We start from the raw sequence: 18,984 nt of genomic DNA, 5'->3' as shown, positions 1-18,984 counted from the left end.
GGAGTCTCGCTCTGTCGCCCGGACTGGAGTGCAGTGGCCGGATCTCAGCTCACTGCAAGCTCCGCCTCCCGGGTTTACGCCATTCTCCTGCCTCAGCCTCCCGAGTAGCTGAGACTACAGGCGCCCGCCACCTCGCCCAGCTAGTTTTTGTATTTTTAGTAAAGACGGGGTTTCACCATGTTAGCCAGGATGGTCTCGATCTCCTGACCTCGTGATCCACCCGTCTCGGCCTCCCAAAGTGCTGGGATTACAGGCTTGAGCCACCGTGCCCGGCCGTTATGATGGAAATACTTCTAAGACTTAATAACATACTCATTATTTTCCAAAATAGCATGTTTTTAGGATATTACGGATTTGTGATTTGAAAAGTAGATTGAGGAAATTCTTATTGGAAATAACATTTACTTATTTAAATGAGGGCAAAAACAATAGAAGCAGGAGGTCATTGTGAATAAGCCGTGTGGAAGAAGCAGGAGGTCATTGTGAATAAGCCGTGTGGAAAATTGATTAATAGCTATTAAGCACTTGGCTATCGACACTTAAAGACAAGTTATTTTTCAGGAAGGATGTGTGTTTATTTTGCTGGCATAGGTAAGGAAAGAAGAATCTTATCAGTAACCCAGGCAGTCTGGCTCTAACTGTCATAGATTCCTCCCAATAGAGCATGCTGTACAGTTTGAGCCTGTTCTCCCACCTTGCAACAAATTGACAACTTGATGGGGAAAAAAATGATCGCTCGATCTTTCCTTCAACATAATTGTGTGTGACGGTCAGATTAGTTTTAGTCTGGTTTAGGCCAAAGAACTAGGTGGATACTCTGTGTACTCATCTTGACTCGTTACTTAGGGCCAGGAGCCTCAGCCTCCACATCCCTGCAGTGAGAATTCTGGAGCTCCTCTTCAAGTAATTATAGGGAACAAGTGGGAAAATGATTGTGGCTATTCTCTGGAAACTGCAAAGCATCATACAATATATGTATGATGCAAAGCATCATACAATATATGTATATGTATTGTTTATTTTGACTTGATTGAAGACAGGTTAAAACATTTTCTTTTTATTAATCATCTGAGCTCCTAAAGTCTTCAATGTATTTATTATTCACTTGTAGTCAGAATGAAACAGTCTAGAAGGAAGAGTAGTGTCTTAACCTCATAACATCAAAGGCTGTTTCCTCTGACTTCTTTTTCTTTTATTTCTGGAACCTGAAGCTTTATTCACTAAAGAAAAAAAAAAAATTAGCTGCAGTAAGTGCAAGCGGACCACTCTGCCTTGCAAAGAGCTCTAGAATATGCGTTGGGAACCCGTTGTCAGCCATGTTGCTTGCCAAGACAAAGCATCTTTGAGCCTTGGCTCAACCTAGATGATCCCTTCAGCTCCTAAATTATCAGGAGGATTTTCTCAGGGGAACTAAACGGAAAAGTCACTGGGTGGAACCTCAAAGTAAATAGGCCTGGGACTGATGCTTTTAACGTAGGCTTATCACATTTTAGCCCGTTGATGAGCTTGTCTTCCTGAAGATTTTATTCTAGGATTGTAAGACTTCGGAGCCCAGCTAGAAACTCTTAGGAAGTGAGTAGAGTGTGGATGCCATCTCCTGGCAGTTTTTGGGAATGGCTCAGTAAGGAATCCATTAATTTATAGGTTCTTCACTTACACATCAAGGGAAAAAATACATGGTTTTAATCTTTTTAGAAATCAGGTATTAGACTTTGATCATAGATCACACTATAGTTATATAGTAACTTTTCTTCTGCTTCCCTGATGAGGTTGTTGACTAAAAATTGGTGCTTTGGAGAATGTCCTAGAGCTAAATTATCCTCAAAGAACAAGAGGAGAAGTGTCTGTGTAGTTACAGTACAGTTCATTAACAAGCCGCTAGCTTCTCCTTCATCTCTTCTGAGCATGTGATATGATTCCCTTGCTTGCAGATATAGAGGCTCTGGAGCCTTTCATCATGTCTCACAATGACAGTGTTGTCAGTCTAAGTATATCACCTGATGGTTTCATCCTTTATAAAGATAGACTTTATTGGCCAGGTGCAGTGGCTCACACCTGTAATCCCAGCACTTTGGGAGGCCGAGGCAGCAGATCACGAGGCCAGGAGATCGAGACCATCCTGGCTAACACGGTGAAACCCCGTCTCTACTAAAAATACAAAAAATTAGCTGGGCGGTGGTGGCGGGCGCCTGTAGTCCCAGCTAATCGGGAGGCTGAGGCAGGAGAATGGTGGGAACCTGGGAGGCAGAGCTTGCAGTGAGCTGAGATCGCGCCACTGCACTCCAGCCTGAGCAACGGAGCGAGACTCTGTCTCAAAAAAAAAAAAAAAAGAGTTTATTTTAGTAAACTATATAATTAGGCTACACCATCTGTTTATTGATTCAGCTTATTCTGCTGAACTTCTCTTGTGTTAGGATGGGAGATATACAAGTCATCAGAGGGACACTGACAGGTAAACACATAATTGATAATTAGTGTAAGCACTACACTAAAAAAAAGTACGGGCCGGGCATGGTGGCTCATGCCTGTAATCCCAGCAGCTTGGGAGGCCGAGGTGGGCGGATTATTTGAGGTCAGGAGTTTGAGACCAGCCTGACCAACATGGTGAAACCCTGTCTCTACTAAAAATACAAAAATTAGCTGGATGTGGTGGCGCACGTCTGTAGTCCCAGCTACTTGGGGGACTGAGGCAGGAGAATTGCTTGAACCTGGGAATCAGAGGTTTCAGTGAGCCAAGATCGTGCCACTGCACTCCAGCCTGGGCAACAGACTGAGACTCCATCTCCTAAATAATAATAATAATAATAGTAAAGCAAAAAAAAAAAAAACCCAAAAAACAAAACACCCACAAAAGAAAGTACGGACAAAAGGTGATTGAACAAAGAGACTAAACATATCATTTAGAATTATTTGTGTACAATTTAGAGGAATAGAGGCAGAATAATCGTCAACAGAGGCTGAAAGAGAAACGTCGTTTTGGTCTTTAAATTTGGCTTGAGACTTTTATGTATGAGTAAGGTAAGTCTGTTTGAGCAAAACTCCACTCTGAAGGTTGGTTCCTGGAGTGAGTTCTTTTTTTTAATTCACCTTCCCCAACCTTAATCCCCATTGTTCTCTTTGGAATTTAAGGGAAAAAATGCCTATATCTGAAGAATATATTTTCACCTCTCCAAAGCTTTCCAGAGGTCTTAAAAATATCCCTTGGGAAGTGAGGAGAATTGAGATAACAACAAAGCAAGAAATAATAGGGAAGATGCTAGCTGTAAATGCACAGAAAAGCAAGCTTGCTGCTCTGAGAAGGCTAATGAACTATTTTTGAGAATTGTTCTCAGATCTAGTTTTATAAGACGTGTAATGAATCTATAACTGGTTGTGGGAAGGAGCAAGTAATCCCTTATCATCAGCTTAGGCTTCCAGGCTCATGGCCGGTTGTCCATATGAAATATAATTTCATCAAGAAGTATTAACAGACATGAGCCTGTCTGTCCCTGATTGACACCCCCCACCCACTACAGTTCCAGAAACAAGAATTACTTTGCTGTGGTAGTTCACTTGGGAGGTGACACAAAGAAACAGGAGTGAGGGAACAGAGCAATTGAGACAGAAGGGAGAAAAGCCAATAAAGGTTCTATTAATAAGCAATTGAATGGGTTAATCTGAGAGGTTGTGTAGAACCCAATGTAGAATCGCCCACAGAGTCTGGGGAAGCCAGGGCATTTATCTACTGATTCTGCCCCATTGGTTGACAGTTGCCCCAACGGTGTCGGTTCTCTTGCGTTAACTCCCCTGCACTTCCTGGCAGTGGCTGGAGAGAGGTTGCCCTTAGGCAAAGGGGCAGAGTCACTGGCACTTGAGGAGTGGGACTGGGAACATCTGGGGTACTGCCTGTCACAGCTGCAAGTGGACCCAGGGATGGGCTGGGGACACAGGGCAGGATATCAACAAAGTCACATGCATGTGTGCGTGCACACACACATAAGCGTACTCATATATTAGGAACAATGTAAATTCAAGTGAGGTCTGTAAGAACAAGGGACTATTATTAATTTTGTTTAGATATGAGAGTGGTGGTTATACTTAAAAAGTCTTTAGACAAATGTCTTTGTCTAATTGAGAAAGTGTTGTTTATGGGTAAAATTATAGGTTGTCTGGGATTTACCTTAACATATTAGGCAAAAAAAATGGGATAAATGAAATAAGAATGGCAAACATAATTGTTGAAGTTAGGTGATGGATATGTAGGAATTTATTACACTGTTATACCCGCTAGTGTATATGTTTGAAAGTTTCTAAAGTAAACAGTAAAACAAGTTAGTAAACTTGTCTTAAGTAAGACAGGGTCTTCTTTGACTTGCCAATGATAGTTTGTAAGTCCTTTGGAGGAGGCTTCTTTATATAAATTGGGATCATTTTTAAACTAATTTAGCAAATTCGAATGTGTAATGTAGATCACTGATTCAGGGTCTCTTTTACATGGATAGTGACACATTTTTTTAGGGTGCTGATCACAAGGAGGATTATCCCTTATCACAGTTTGATGGATACCAGTTTTTGTTTTTAGAGAAGACACAGAATTCTTTGTTTCTTTCTCCATATCTCAGTGTGCCTGATGAGAGTTTTGTACAGAGACATAATGTGACCGTGATAGATACTGCTGTGTCTGTAAAGGGGAAAGACTTTCTTGCTTCAGAGTTCGATAAAAGTTCCTGGCCTTGTGGTTAGTATGTTTTTGGCAATCATGTTCCTGGCTACCTCCACCAGCCTCCTCAACTTAGTAGTAGAAACTTAGGGGGTATGACCTTCAAATTAAGGCTCTGATGTTGGGTTAAAATAACCTCTTAGACTACACATCTGAATATGTGGGAATGTTTTCAGAGTTTGTCCTGGGAGCCTGAAAGAATTTCAAGGATGCCGTTGTGATTACAACACTTGTGGAATGTTCTTTGAAAGTTGTCCAAGAGCTAAGTATGCAACACATACACACTTGCACACATGTGCACGCACATAGCTGTGTGTCTCAGCACTAAGTATCTTTTTATAATGTCATTTATAATCATCTCTTTCCGATGATCCTTGACCCATTTGCTCATATACTTTATTCCCCAGAGATGACTAAAGTCAGTTTTTAATCTGCTCTAGAAATCTGTTTACTCCAAAATAGAATTTGTTCCATTTTTGGATGGAGAAATAAATTTCTACTTACTGTTTCCTATACTGTTTATGTGGCAGTTCTAAAGGCCCAAGGTATTACATTGTTTATTCTCTCCTAGGAAAGCCTGTTTAATACAAGAAAGCAGCGTAGGATCAACTTGAATTTGGATCCCAGGTCAGCTATCATGGCCATAAACAATTTATTTGACTGCTATTTTTCTTAATTTTCTTATTTGTAAAATGGGGACACTAGGCTGGGCATGGTGGCTCACGCCTGTAATCCCAGCACTTTGGGAAGCCTAGGCAGGTGGATCACGAGGTCAAAAGATCCAGACCATCCTGGCCAATGTGGTGATACCCGGTCTCTACTAAAAATACAAAAATTAGCCAGACGTGGTGGTGCACACCTGTAGTCCCAGCTACTTGGGAGGCTGAGACGGGAGAATCGCTTGAACCCGGGAGATGGAGGTTGCAGTAAGCCGAGATTGCGCCACTGCACTCCAGCTGGTGACAGAGCGAGACTCCGTCTCATAAAAAAAAAAGGACACTATTGCCCACTTGAAAGGGCCAAGAAGATTGAACAAGATGACACAGGTAGAGCATTCATTCAACCTGTGCTTTAGTGCATGGTAGTGGCATGAATGTTTGTGCCCTTCTCAGAGAGTCCTTGTCATGAGATGTGTGTACTTCAAATGTGTACTATAAATTCAGCTCTTCTTTTGCTGTTATGTGTGTCATTGCTAGTGCTAGTTATCTCTTTGTAAAGTTGGTGAAGTTGACTGGAGGATGTGACAGCAGCAGGGCTGCAGGTTACAAATGACATAGAGTAGGCCAGATGAGAAGGAAGGGCAGCATCCAGCCTTTGGGCGTAATGCTCAGAGTATGGTCTTCTTACAGCCACTGTGACTGGGCCCACACGGGATGGTCCTAGGTGGCTCTGGAAGTCTATGTTATGGTTGTCTGTCTTAAGTAGTAGGTTCTTGGGATGGGCAGCCACCTCGGAAGACATCTATGCTGAGACTCCATCTCTGCTGAAGATTCTGATTGATCCTCTCTTGGGATAGGAAGGGTGCTGCCTCCACAGGCAGCATTGCTAGAAAATTCTGCCGGATGGATGAGTTTACAACATTACACTGAAAACGTCTATATGTTCTACTCAGCGCAACCATATAGGTAAATTCCGTTTCTTCTTTACAGCACAACTTATCAGATAGTTGAAGATGGCTCTCGTGGCCTTTTTGAATTTTCTGTTTTTCAGGCTAAACAATTTTCACTCCTCCTCTTATGCATTTTGGCTAGGACCTTATTCGTTTCCTTCAGTGCTGTTATCTCAGTTTCTAATCACATGTTGATTCGTGTGTAATTATCTGATTAGTGTGGGAGCTGTTCATGCTGCCTATCAGAGATTCCCAGTTCTCCCAGCATGTGGTAGAATTGTGCTTTCTTTCATGGGTGTGGATGGGACCGTGTGACTAGTTTGACCAATGATTTGTGTATGAAAATGATGTACGTCATTTCCATGCCGGAGCATTTAACTGCCAAAAAGAGAACCTCCAGAGCCTTCTTTTCCTCCAGTAGAGTGACTGTGAAGTTCTTTCTAGACATGGCCTGCTCTACCCATCGGGGTCCTCAGTTAAGGAAAGAAAAGCACCCCCAATCCCTCCCGCCCCACTCACCCTTGAGGGTCATCTAGTGTGAATGAAAAATAAAACTTGGTTGTTTCGAGTCATTGAGATATTAGCTTTGTTACTCAGCATAACTTCACCTATCCTGATTGATACAATTAACACTTGGCTTTCTCACTAAATAATCAGCATTATGCAGTGGGGGTGGTGTGTTTCTCTTCACCTTTATCTCTTCAGTGTCTAGCACAGTACTGGCTCATCGGAGACGCTCATACTTACTGCGTGAATAAGTAGAATCTGAGGTTTGAATCCTATCTATCTTTGTTGCAATTTCTTGGACTTGGCCTACTTCATTATTTTTCTTCTAAAATGTAGACTTTCCCCCTTCTCTTCCCCAATTAAACACAGCTTTCCGGTGTCAGAGTAATTAAGATGTTTACGTATAGGGAGTAATTTGAGATGTTTACGTATACACCTCAAAGTGAGAAAGGAATGGAAACCGGACCCAGCTGGGTCCCGGGCAAAGGGTCAGTGATGGGGTACAGTTGACTTCGTTCCGAACATCTCCATCACAAGCTTATGGGTTCTTGTGAAGAGCAGGAGAGCATGAACGTGGTCATCCCTGGTATATTTCTGTATCCTTATGTAGCTGTTTGACACCATATTGGCATTACTCTTGCTTTTCACTTTTTTTCTTTTTGGCCTTTCAAGAATGAGCCTTCTCAAGTGAACACCCTTCTTATAAAATGTCAATCTGTAACTTTTGTACCCTATCGTGACTTTGGGAAGCTGCTAGGTAGGGCTAGTAAGACTCTCTTTTGAGTCTTGCCAGTAAGTTCTGAATGGCAAAAACCATGAGTTCTTAAACTATCCTAAGTACTGAAAAGAAAGAAAGGTCAGGACTTAGTTGATGGGAAAAATATATATTGATAATATATTGGTATGTGTATGCATGTGCCAACAAACCCTGTTTACTGATCACCAACTAAGCACAAAACCACACACTGAGTAATTTGTTGTGCGTTTTCTCATTTTATTCCCACGACCACCCAACAAACTGTACCAGTTGCTATTCTACAATTTTGTTTAAGGAAACCAAGGTCCACAGTGGTTGAGGTTGGCATGAATGTATTGGACTTGAATCCAGGTCTAACTCATGTTCATTCTGTTTAAAATAGCTTCTAAGACGTTGATAAAGCCCACCAATTTTTAAGACCTTCAGTTTTAATTTTTAAGAAGGAAAACAATGGAAGATTAGAGAGGCATTTTTTTCTTCCCGTCTTTTAGGTTATTAGTAAACACTTTTATACTCATATGCTGACAGGATTTCATATTATATTGTGCAGCAAATTCCATAATCCTAGGTTATGGTTAATGAGGTATTCCAGTTCATTGAAAGAAATGGTACACACAAAAAGCAGGTGCCTTCTAATCTAAAGTCTACACTAGCAATGCAGCAAAAAAATCTTGACCACAAGGAGGTTATAGATGTCGCCGAAGATAGGATCTTTCATTTGCGATGCCTTTTTGTGAGTTACTGTGCCAGATGCTTCACAGTTGACCCTTGAACAACACAGGTTTGAGCTGCACAGGTCCACTTATAGGTGGCTGTTTTTCAATCAAATGCGGATTGAAAATATACTATTTGAAAAGGATGTGAAACCCACTTAGAGGACCAACTTGTTGTATAAGCGGATTCCACAAGGTCAGCCATGGGACTTGAGTATGCACACATTTCGGCATATGTTGGCGCGGATTCCACAAGGTCAGCCATGGCACTTGAGTATGCACACACTTCGGCATATGTAGGCGTTCTGGGACCAAGGGATGATTGTGTATTGTTATCTTGTTTAGGAGGAAAGATACACCATGAACACAGCTCACAATGACAGTAGGTGTCGAAAGCGCTAACTTACAAGTTCAGGTCAAGACCCTCCAGTAGGATGTACAGGGTGTTCATTCCATGGGATACCTGGGTGAGAGGACAAGAAAGAGCTAGAATCCAGCCTGCCCTCTGCCTGCCACCCTGTGTGTCCGTGCCACACGATGGCATCCACTCAGAGAAAGCAGCCTTGGCTAGCAGCAGTCTTGGTACAGCCGGGGAAGAGAATACTTCATTCATTTCCCTTCCTCTAACATGTCTTGTGTGCCTTGCATGTGCTAGAGGCTTTAAATAGATTATCTTGTTTAATTAAACCTCTGAAATCACTCTGTGGAATCTGCGTTATTTGCTCTTCCAGCTTTATGTGTGGTAGGAAAAGGGAAGAACATATGGGGAAAACGAGCTAAATATCTACGATGTGCTTAGACATTTCATCGCAATCCTGTAAGGGTGGGTTTTTACATGCATTTACTTACTTTTCATCAATTTGTTTGTTTTTTAATGGATAAAGAATTGCTCAGAGAGGTTAATTTGTCAGCCTCACTTTAAATAGTAAATGACAAGCCCAGGATCCAAGCCCAAGCCTGTCTTGAGTCCAGTGTTCTTGCATACATATCAGTATCAAAATGGGGAAATATATATAATATAATATATATTATATATATATATATATATATTCTGGTCAGTAGGGCATTGCCATTACCATATGTGAATTAATCAGTTTTCTAAAAAGTAAAATTATATGCAGTTGTCTCAAATTATGCAAAATAAAACAGACTCTTTGACATATAAAACATAATTGTGAGTACTAATAACTCCGAGTATTATTGAAAAACTGGAAAGCTCCATTTTTGGCTTCTGTATTTCCAGGGTCTTACAGTCTATTTGGGGATACTAATGGCTCCCTCAAGGGAAGCCAGGCCCCTTCTTCCTTATGATAAGTGTGGATGGTCAGACATGTTCTGCCAGTTGTCCCAGGTCCCGCTAAAGATTTGACCAATAAAAATGCAAAGCCGGCACGTTGCCCTGAGACGTCTGCTGCTTCCCTCTGAAGTCACTGTGCATTGTCATGGGGAGATCAGTACGTATGTGCCATTCTGATCTTTGCACAAATGTTGGAATGCAACAATGCTGGCAGTCTGTCACTAAGGCCAGATGACCCCAAGTGAGTGATTTCTCTTCTTGGAACCAGTTTTTCCTTCAGATAGATGATTTCTGGGCATGAACGAGGAAAGGCCTAAAACCTTTTCCAACTGGGGTCATGAAGAATTTCACAGATTAGTGACTTTCTTAGAAAAAGGTGACCATGCCCACTTCTCAGATGTTTCTCAGAATGTCAAGTAAGTTTGACGAAAATACTTCCGCCCTGAAAACATAAACCATGATATTTTTATAGGAAGGTTTTATATTGTTTATTGTCAACCAAGGAGACTTATCCTATGGGATGCATCAGAATCAAAGAAGGACTTTGTCAACATTATCCCGCCCTGTACCCTTCTTCCCATTAAAACCCACTGCCGGAATAAGGCACTGTTTGTTACTGGTATGTGCTACATGAGTTGGAGCTAAAAAAGGAAGCTCTTTTATATGAAACAATGAATATTACTGAGATATTCAGACATATATATATATATTTTTCAAAAGTATATAAAAAGATAAAATTTATCTTATTTTGCAACTTTAATTATAAGACATAAAAATTTTACTCTTTATAAATCTTTCTCCCTTCAGATATGTAAGTGTGTGTGTGTGTGTGTGTGTTTTAAAGAAATCTATACAAGTACTATTTTGATTTATCTACTTAGTATTTTCACAGACTTACTGGAGTGGGGTTGTGAAGACAACAAGAAATGATACTTAGTTTTTGTGCTCTAGTATTAGCAATCTGGCATTATATGTTTGCATGATGAAGGTTTGCAATTTCAATTTAGTGGAATATGATATAGTTTTATTCACTAGAACATAAAGAAGTCAGGGACAGAGTTCCATTTTTCACTTGATATTCTAAAGATAATCAGCAGATAACTGAAAGCATGACATGAAACACATTCCTTAAACTTAGGACCTGAGTATCTATATAAAAGGGTACTATTAAGATATTCCTAAGTAAAAACTCTGAAATATATCAAAACCAAGAAATGGAGAATCACAGGAAAGGAGGTTGGGTGGCAGTTTTACTTAAGAGCAAGCATATGTCAGTGCCTCCATGAAAAGAAGAGACCCACCCAAGGGAATAGCTATCCTCTATCCTTCTTTTTTTGTTTTGCTGCTAACAAGCTCAGTGGTGTATGTGCATCTTCCTTTTGTTCCCATGCCTACCTTTGGATAATCTCACAGCTAAACAGCCAGGGTCACTCGATCTTATCCTCCCATAATTACACAAATAAACCTTGGATCATTGCAGAGATGGCACTTGTTGGAACTGATCCGTACAGCCAAAGCGTACAGTTGAAATTCTTCCCTCCTCTGTCTTTTTCCCTTCCAGGCCTGTGTTTTGGTTGCATGGCAACCCATCTGCCATGATAGCTGATGTCAGCTCATTTTCACTTAAACTTAGCCCAGGAAAGTTTTCAAGGAAGACATTTGGACTTGTATAACGCTGGGGAAGGCTCGAGTTGTGTTACCATATCGTTTGTAAAATTGCAGACTAATGCGCCCGGGGAGGCTAAATGGAAATGTGGATGTAAGAAAGGATTAGCTTCTGGAACAGTGTGGCCTTAGAGACTTTGTTTCTAACTTCTAGGGGCTTAGTAAATGTGTGTCTGCAGTATTCTTTCTGCTGCTAAAGGGCTTTCTTCACTTTAAAAGGAATAAGAAGTGTTCAAAATTACCCTACCTCCTGAAAATTAGAATTTAGCCAAATACTTGATGTTGACTCCTTTGAATAAAGGATCAACATTTTAACGAGATGCATAAGCATCAGTTGGGAGGAAAGAGAATATTTTATCATTGGTAGGAATTTTCTAGTGTATATATTGACAAGTGAAAACACATTAAAACTTCTTAAATCCAGCAGAGGGCAGAAGGGAGTTTTAGCTATGGCTTACCCAAGACTCTCCAAAGAGAATTGTGACAATCCAAGGCAAAATTCAGCGGCACTTTTGTAGACAGATTATCTCTAGGTTGTTAATGCGCAAGTTACCCTGATTAGATAGACAAGTCGTAGCTGGTGGGCTCAAAACCAGTTTTCTTCTGTCCAGGACAAAAGGATACATAGGATTTTGAGTGAGTTGTGCCTAAGAGGAGGCAACAGTGTGGTACTCAAATAACAATATAGCTTTAATAGATTCAGATCTTATTTACTAACCACAACACAGCGTTTCACAGTGTTTCTCATGTATATTTATGGTATTTTGAATGCTAGAATGAAAGAATGTTTGAAATAATGAGGAGTAAACTGTTTCATTATCAAATATATCTCACTGAAACTGACTGTTCCGACATGTGAGTTCATAAAATAATGAAAATGATTTTCACAACCTAATCTGAATCTGAGAAATCAATTTTATCCTTTAAAGCAATAACCAAAACGTGGGGTGGTAGTATTTCTTTACCTGGCAAAGACGAGGTTAATATTAAAAGATACTGACATTTGAGAAACGGATCTTTGTCTTGGCATTTATAAGAACGTTCAATCCGGATTAAGTTTGGCTTAAAAAGAAAACATATTTTCCATGCTGAAGACGGTTTTTGCTTGGGTAGTAGGTAGTATCTTCTGTTTTGCTTGGATAGTATTTAGTATGCTGGGTTTCTCAGGAAGCAGCCTCTGAAATGGAGTTAGGATGTTTAGGAAGCAGCATCCTTGGGATCTACACCTGTCGAAGTGGGGAAGGAAGCAGGTTCAAGTAGGAGAAGCTGAGCTTCCCTGCAGGTGCATCATTCGCCACAGCCAACCCCACTGGGAACTCAGTTTGAGTGGCCCTTCAGAGTATCCTGAGCTGGGACACTCCCACACCAATCATTTACTGGATGTGCACCTGCAACCCCCATCCCAGCCACAGGACCTGACCTGGCGAAGACGGCCTTCTGCAGCTGAGACAATCCTTCAGGGATAGCATTTAAGCAGCTGGGATAAGTCCTTTATTGAAGAGGGACCGGGATGCCATATCACAGTGCAGATAGTGTGAGAAACAGCCAAGAAGTCAGGTTTGCTGGATGTTCTTTCTGATGAATTGTTGACACTATAATATTGGCTAACTTACGGTTTTAAAAAGAAAATGATAACGTGCCGTATTTCTGTGTGTAAGGAAGTGGTACTAAATAAAAGACTTTTTCATGGTTCATGTGGTTTGGAAAATAGGACTTTAAAGAGTGAAAAAGAGCACAATTTAATAAATGAGCGTTAAATTTTAAAGTATAATTGTCTTAGTTCATTCAGGCTGTTGTATCAAAGTACCTGGACTGAATAGCTTATGAACAACAGGGATTTCTTTCTCACCATTCTGGAGGTCAAGAAAGCCAAGATCGAGGTGCCTGCCGATTCACGGTCTGGTGAGGGACGGCTTCCTGGGTCACAGGTGGCTGTCTTCTCGCTGTGTCCTCACATGGCAGAAGGGGTGAGGAGGCGCTCTGAGGTTTCTTTTATAACGGTACCAATCCCAGCCATGAGGGCTCCACTCTCACGCCGAATCACCTACCAGAGGCCCCAGCTCCTAATACTATCACATTGAAAGTTGGGATTTCAGCATGTGAGTGGGGGGCACAAACATTCAGAGTATAACGGTAATAGTAACAAAACACATGCATGTGGTTTATTTGACTTGGGATTGTCCTATGAAGAGTAAACTATGAATTACAATGAATAATGGACTATGATAATCATTTGTGGTAGGTCTTTATGATCTTTGGGGAGACGCTGTTAAATAAATCACTGGATGATGCTGGTAGTTTGTCAGATAATCAAGCATAAGCACATATATAATGAAGGAGGGAAAACGTGTATGTTGTTTATGGAACAATCATTTAAGTCTGGCCTTGAAGTATTTTTGTTAATTCTGTCTATTAATGCTATCCACCTATTAATTGCATGCATTTGTTCCCTTATCATTTAGTCATAGCTTCAATTATGTTCCTACTGCATGCGTGGAGTCTTCTATGCCTGCTTAATACATGACACATGGTTCTTAAAAAGGACTCAATCTCATCAAAAATCACATTCGTTAATATCACCGCCAATTTAATCAGAAACGTATACAGTTCGGGAAGATGTCACGCTCATGGTGCGGAGTTTTCTAAATTTAATTTTCTCTTAGAAGTTTCAATTTTATCATTGGCAATAAATATTGTCAGTAGTTTCCTTGAAGCCAGACTCATTTTGTTCATTTTTGAAGCAAATATCTGCCAAATACCCAAATCTAAATAGCCCATAGTTTTCCATTGTTCTTTAAAGTAAAAATAGTGTTCCATGAACAAAGAAGCTAGTTCAGCTTACAACTCAGTTACGTGAGTGCTTTTCCTGAAAACAAATTTCCTATTTCAGTATAAGGAAGAGAGGTCTTATGGTTACTTTCATTTCATCACACAGACTATTAGGAAAATAATCTTTCTAATGGCTCAAAGGTTGAGATTCAATAAAATAACTTATTTTTCTTCATCAAGGATTTTCTTAAGTAAAACTGGGTTTTTAAAAAAATTAATGCATGTCAGTGGTAAAGAATCTACTGACTGCTAGGGCAGTTTGGCATCAGTGTCTTGGCTGCTGCTAAAGCACTGGGAATTTTACCCTCCATTGTTTTTGTGCCGTTTAGTACAATGGCAACACAGTAAAAAAGTCAAACAAGACTGGGCATGGTGGCTCATGCCTGTAATCCCAGCACTTGGGGAAGACGAGGTGGGAGAATTGCTTTAGACCAGGAATTTGAGACCAGCCTGGGCAACATAGCAAGACCACCCTGTCTCTTTAAAAAAAAAAAAAAAAAAGTCAAACAATGTGTTAGTATTATTATAAAGAGAGTTATGAACTCATTACCCCTGAAAGTGTCTCCAGCCCACACCGAGAACCGCTGGTACAACGAAAAGTCAAGTGCGAAGAGCCTGGGGAAGGAAAACTGCTTTGGCAAGAGATAAAAAAGGCCGAACCTCCTCTGATGGCAGGAGAGATGGAGAACAGGGAAGGAGGTGAGAAACCCTGGCAGAGGTTTCATGGAAAAGATTTGGCAGTAGAAGGGCAGCAAAGAGTTGAAATGTACTGAGGTTTTCAGTCTGCACAACTGAGTGGATGGCAGTTCCATTAACTGAGGTGATGACTGGGGGAAGAAGGGCCCTGGTTTATTACTGAAAATGATACTGCTTTTCACTGAGAGAGAAAAATCTATCATCATTCTTCCATTTGGAAAAGGGTGGATTCTAGCACTAGTGTAAAAGTACTGTTGACCAGATCTGTGCAGCAGCCTGAAATCTGATTTTGTACTGATAATGAATTTTGGTTCTTGGAACCTCAGAACATTCTGTATTCATGCATAAGACTCTTATGTCTGTGCTTCCTATAATAGTGTTGTTTTTTTTTTTTCTTTTTTATTTCTAGGAATGGTGCAAAAGCTGGACCAAAAGCTTCCAGTGGCTAATGAGTACCTGTTGCTCTCAGGAGGTGTCCGGGAAGGCGTGGTGGACCTGGACTTAGATGAGCTTAATGTCTACGCCCGGGGGACTGACTATGATATGGACTTTACCCTCTTGGTGCCAGCCCTCAAGCTGCATGACCGTAATCAGCCTGTGACACTCGACATGCGCCACTCAGCCTTGTGCCACTCTTGGCTGAGCCTTCGGCTCTTTGATGAGGGGACAATCAGTAAATGGAAAGACTGCTGCACCATTGTAGATCACATCAATGGTGCCACCAACTACTTCTTCTCACCTACCAAAGTGGCTGACTGGTTCTATGATTCTATCAGCATCGTCCTATCAGAAATACAGAAGAAACCCCAGCGAGGGATGCCAAAGGTGGAAAAGGTAGAAAAAAATGGGACCATCATCTCCATCATCCTGGGTGTAGGGAGTAGCCGCATGTTGTACGATATTGTCCCTGTGGTGTCTTTCAAAGGTTGGCCTGCAGTGGCCCAGAGCTGGCTCATGGAGAACCACTTTTGGGACGGGAAGATTACTGAGGAAGAGGTCATCAGTGGATTTTACTTGGTGCCTGCTTGCTCCTACAAGGGTAAGAAGGACAATGAGTGGCGGCTGTCCTTTGCCAGGAGCGAGGTGCAGTTGAAGAAGTGCATCTCCAGCAGCCTCATGCAGGCCTATCAGGCCTGCAAAGCCATCATCATTAAACTGCTGTCCCGGCCCAAGGCCATTAGCCCCTATCACCTGCGGAGCATGATGCTCTGGGCCTGCGACAGACTTCCTGCCAACTACTTGGCGCAAGAAGACTATGCAGCCCACTTTTTGCTGGGCCTCATCGATGACCTGCAACACTGTCTGGTCAACAAGATGTGCCCCAATTATTTCATCCCTCAGTGCAACATGCTGGAACACCTGTCTGAGGAGACAGTCATGCTTCACGCCCGGAAGCTGTCCTCTGTGCGCTCAGACCCGGCAGAGCACTTGCGCACTGCCATTGAGCATGTCAAGGCAGCCAACCGGCTGACACTGGAGCTCCAGAGGCGAGGTAGCACCACCAGCATCCCCTCCCCACAGTCCGATGGAGGGGACCCCAACCAGCCTGATGACCGTTTGGCAAAAAAACTGCAGCAGCTAGTGACTGAGAACCCGGGAAAGTCAATCTCCGTCTTTATCAATCCTGACGATGTCACAAGGCCCCATTTCAGAATTGATGACAAATTTTTCTGAGTGTTAGCTGACTTTTTTTTTTTTTTTTTCTCCTGGTTCTTAAACTCTGATAATGTGTCGTGTTGGTTTATGATGCCGTCTTTCTGTTTTTTACATATCCAGCGTAGATTGGATTTGTTAAGAACAAATTTTAAGTTTCCTGGTTCTGCAGGATGGTGCAGGCTCTGAAACAGTATGTTACTATTTCATATTCTGCCTCTGATTTCATTGTTTACTTTTTGTAGTTATTGTCATGCTCTTTAGTTTGTGGGAGTTTTTTTTCTTTTTAAGGAGATCTTGAGCCATAGATGAAAATGCCCATGAGTCCTCTTGCTTTTTTGTTTCATGCTTGGTGCAAATTTGTTCGTGGGTATGAGGAAACAAATCTCTTTCTGACACTTAACGATTCTGTCGTATTATTTTTATTATTTTGCTTTTGTCTTTTTTTCTTGTGAGCTTTCACCGCTACTGATATTTGAGAATCATATGAACCTGGGAACTACCTGGCGTGTTAGCTGGATTTATTTATTTTGACCAGTGACCAGAGTGGCTTCCCCGTTTTCCACCAGACAATGTAAACTTTGAAAGTGATAATACTACAAATTGTGTTTTGGAGCAACTTCATTGAATGTAATTGTCCTCAAATCAGAGAACACTGAGTGGTTGGAAGGGTGTGTTTGAGTTTTCCAAACAGAATTACGGTTTCCAAATGTTAGTTTTAGCATATGTAATTATTTGAAGCCTTATTTAAATCCTATTAAAGAACATACCATTATAATTATTATTTGCACTAATCTTTGCCATTGTCAGAACTGCAAAGTGTGTTTCAATATAAATTAACAACCACTCTTGAAATTCTGTCATTTTTTCATTTTGCCCATTTCTCTCGATCAGTGGAATGCTTCTTTGCATTTGCTTCGTTCTCCTTCAATAGTGGGGTCCTGTTTTACCCTCTTTGATATTCCTGATTCCTGTCTTACTGAGAGAAGTTTTTAAAGCTTTATACATGTTGACTCCATCTGAAGCTGGGGAAAATACATACTTGATACAGTAGGTGTCTTTGTATTTCTTCCTTTTGGGGTCATCGAGGCAAGCTTTTTTTGTAAAGTCTCTAACTCTTCCTGAGACTTTTGAGGAAAACTGGCGGGAAGAACTCATAATCCCCAAATAGAAGGTACCACGTTTGTTCAAAAGCAGATACTGCTATAGAGCAGGAACCAGGAAATATCTGTGGGTGCAATCCTTGGTATAGAGGTGTCCTGTCTTCATGAATGAAGTTGCTTGCCTGATTTCGGTGCTGTAAGGCATTGGCTCCCTGTTTTCATATGGATCCATGGCAAACTGGTGTTTAAGAGGTCAGGAGGCCTGCTGATCTTTCAAAGGACACCCATGATGTCTACTCATGGAAAGGTCAAGCAACGTGTTCATTGTGGTCTTGAATGTCCAAACTCATGGATTGGATTTTGGCTAATTGAAATCAGACATACGCGATCTTGGGTTTTTGCATGGAAATTAATGTAATGCTTATAAATGAAAATGAAAACATTCAACCATCTAAGTCAAACACAAAAATAATAAAAAAGGAAACATACTGGCCTTGAAATTTTGTTGTTGTTGTTGTTAGTTTGTAATCTGGGAATTATTTTCTTATTAGTATTATATTAGTATATTTATATATTAGTATCTTTTCTTATTAGTATTATACTAACAGCAGTTTTCAATAAATACAGCCATGGGCTTGCTAGTATCTTTGAGATGAGTTGTCCATGTAGTGAACATCCAACATTCGGTCTTCCTCGTTCCCCAGTTTTACAACTAGTGTCTATCCTCCACATGATCCTCGTCCTTCTCAGGAAATGATTTTATCCCCAGCACTGGAAATGCATCATAATTGGAAAAGCCGATCTGCACAAACCGTTTCCCCGGCCACAACATTAGCAAGGGACACAGGACGTAAGCCGCTCCGGTCAGGGCCATGCTTAGCATTCCAAGTTGGAATGCCGGGACAGAAACATAGACTCTCCCCGATACGGAAGAGAAAGCATTTGGATTCTTTTGCTACTGACAACTGTCATGCAATCTTTATTTATTTATGTATTTATTTATTTTTCATATACTTTAAGTTCCGGGTTACATGTGCAGAATGTGCAGTTTTGTTACATAGGTATACACACGCCCTGGGTGGTTTGCTGCACCCATCAACCCATCACTAATGTTATCCCTCCCCCCACCCCCCCCCCCCCCCCCCGGCAGGCCCAGGTGTGTGATGTTCCCCTCCCTGTGCCCATGTGTTCTCATTGTTCAGCTTCCACTAAAGAGTGAGAACATGCGGCGTTTGGTTTTCTGATCTTGTATCAGGCAATCTTGACTAGAGCTAGCTTTAGCGTGACGCTGACATTGGATGGTGTTACGGGAGTTGGGAATTAAAACATGACCCACCACACCCTCCAAGTCTTAGATCTCTCCTCCTCTAGACTTCCTAGTTAAAAGCGTCAACACTTAAATTATTTTAGCCAGTTTGAATTTGGCTCATCAAAATATTTAAACTGGTATACCACA

The 18,984-nt window shown here is 41.2% G+C and overlaps 1 protein-coding gene across 1 annotated transcript in view; it reads left to right on the top strand.

Moving 5' to 3' along the window:
- Positions 1–18,028, top strand: part of MB21D2 (Mab-21 domain containing 2) — a 122,442-nt gene extending 104,414 nt beyond the window's left edge. The window contains exon 2 of the mRNA XM_023214897.1: positions 15,182–18,028. Within this exon, the coding sequence (XP_023070665.1) occupies positions 15,182–16,446 (1,265 nt within the window). The 3' untranslated portion in view covers positions 16,447–18,028. The remainder of the gene's footprint in view (positions 1–15,181) is intronic.
- The last annotated feature ends 956 nt before the right edge of the window (positions 18,029–18,984 follow it).

The sequence above is a fragment of the Piliocolobus tephrosceles genome, chromosome 2 (assembly GCF_002776525.5).
Source record: "Piliocolobus tephrosceles isolate RC106 chromosome 2, ASM277652v3, whole genome shotgun sequence".
Classification (NCBI taxonomy): domain Eukaryota; kingdom Metazoa; phylum Chordata; class Mammalia; order Primates; family Cercopithecidae; genus Piliocolobus; species Piliocolobus tephrosceles.
This window is presented reverse-complemented; position numbering and strand designations above follow the sequence as displayed.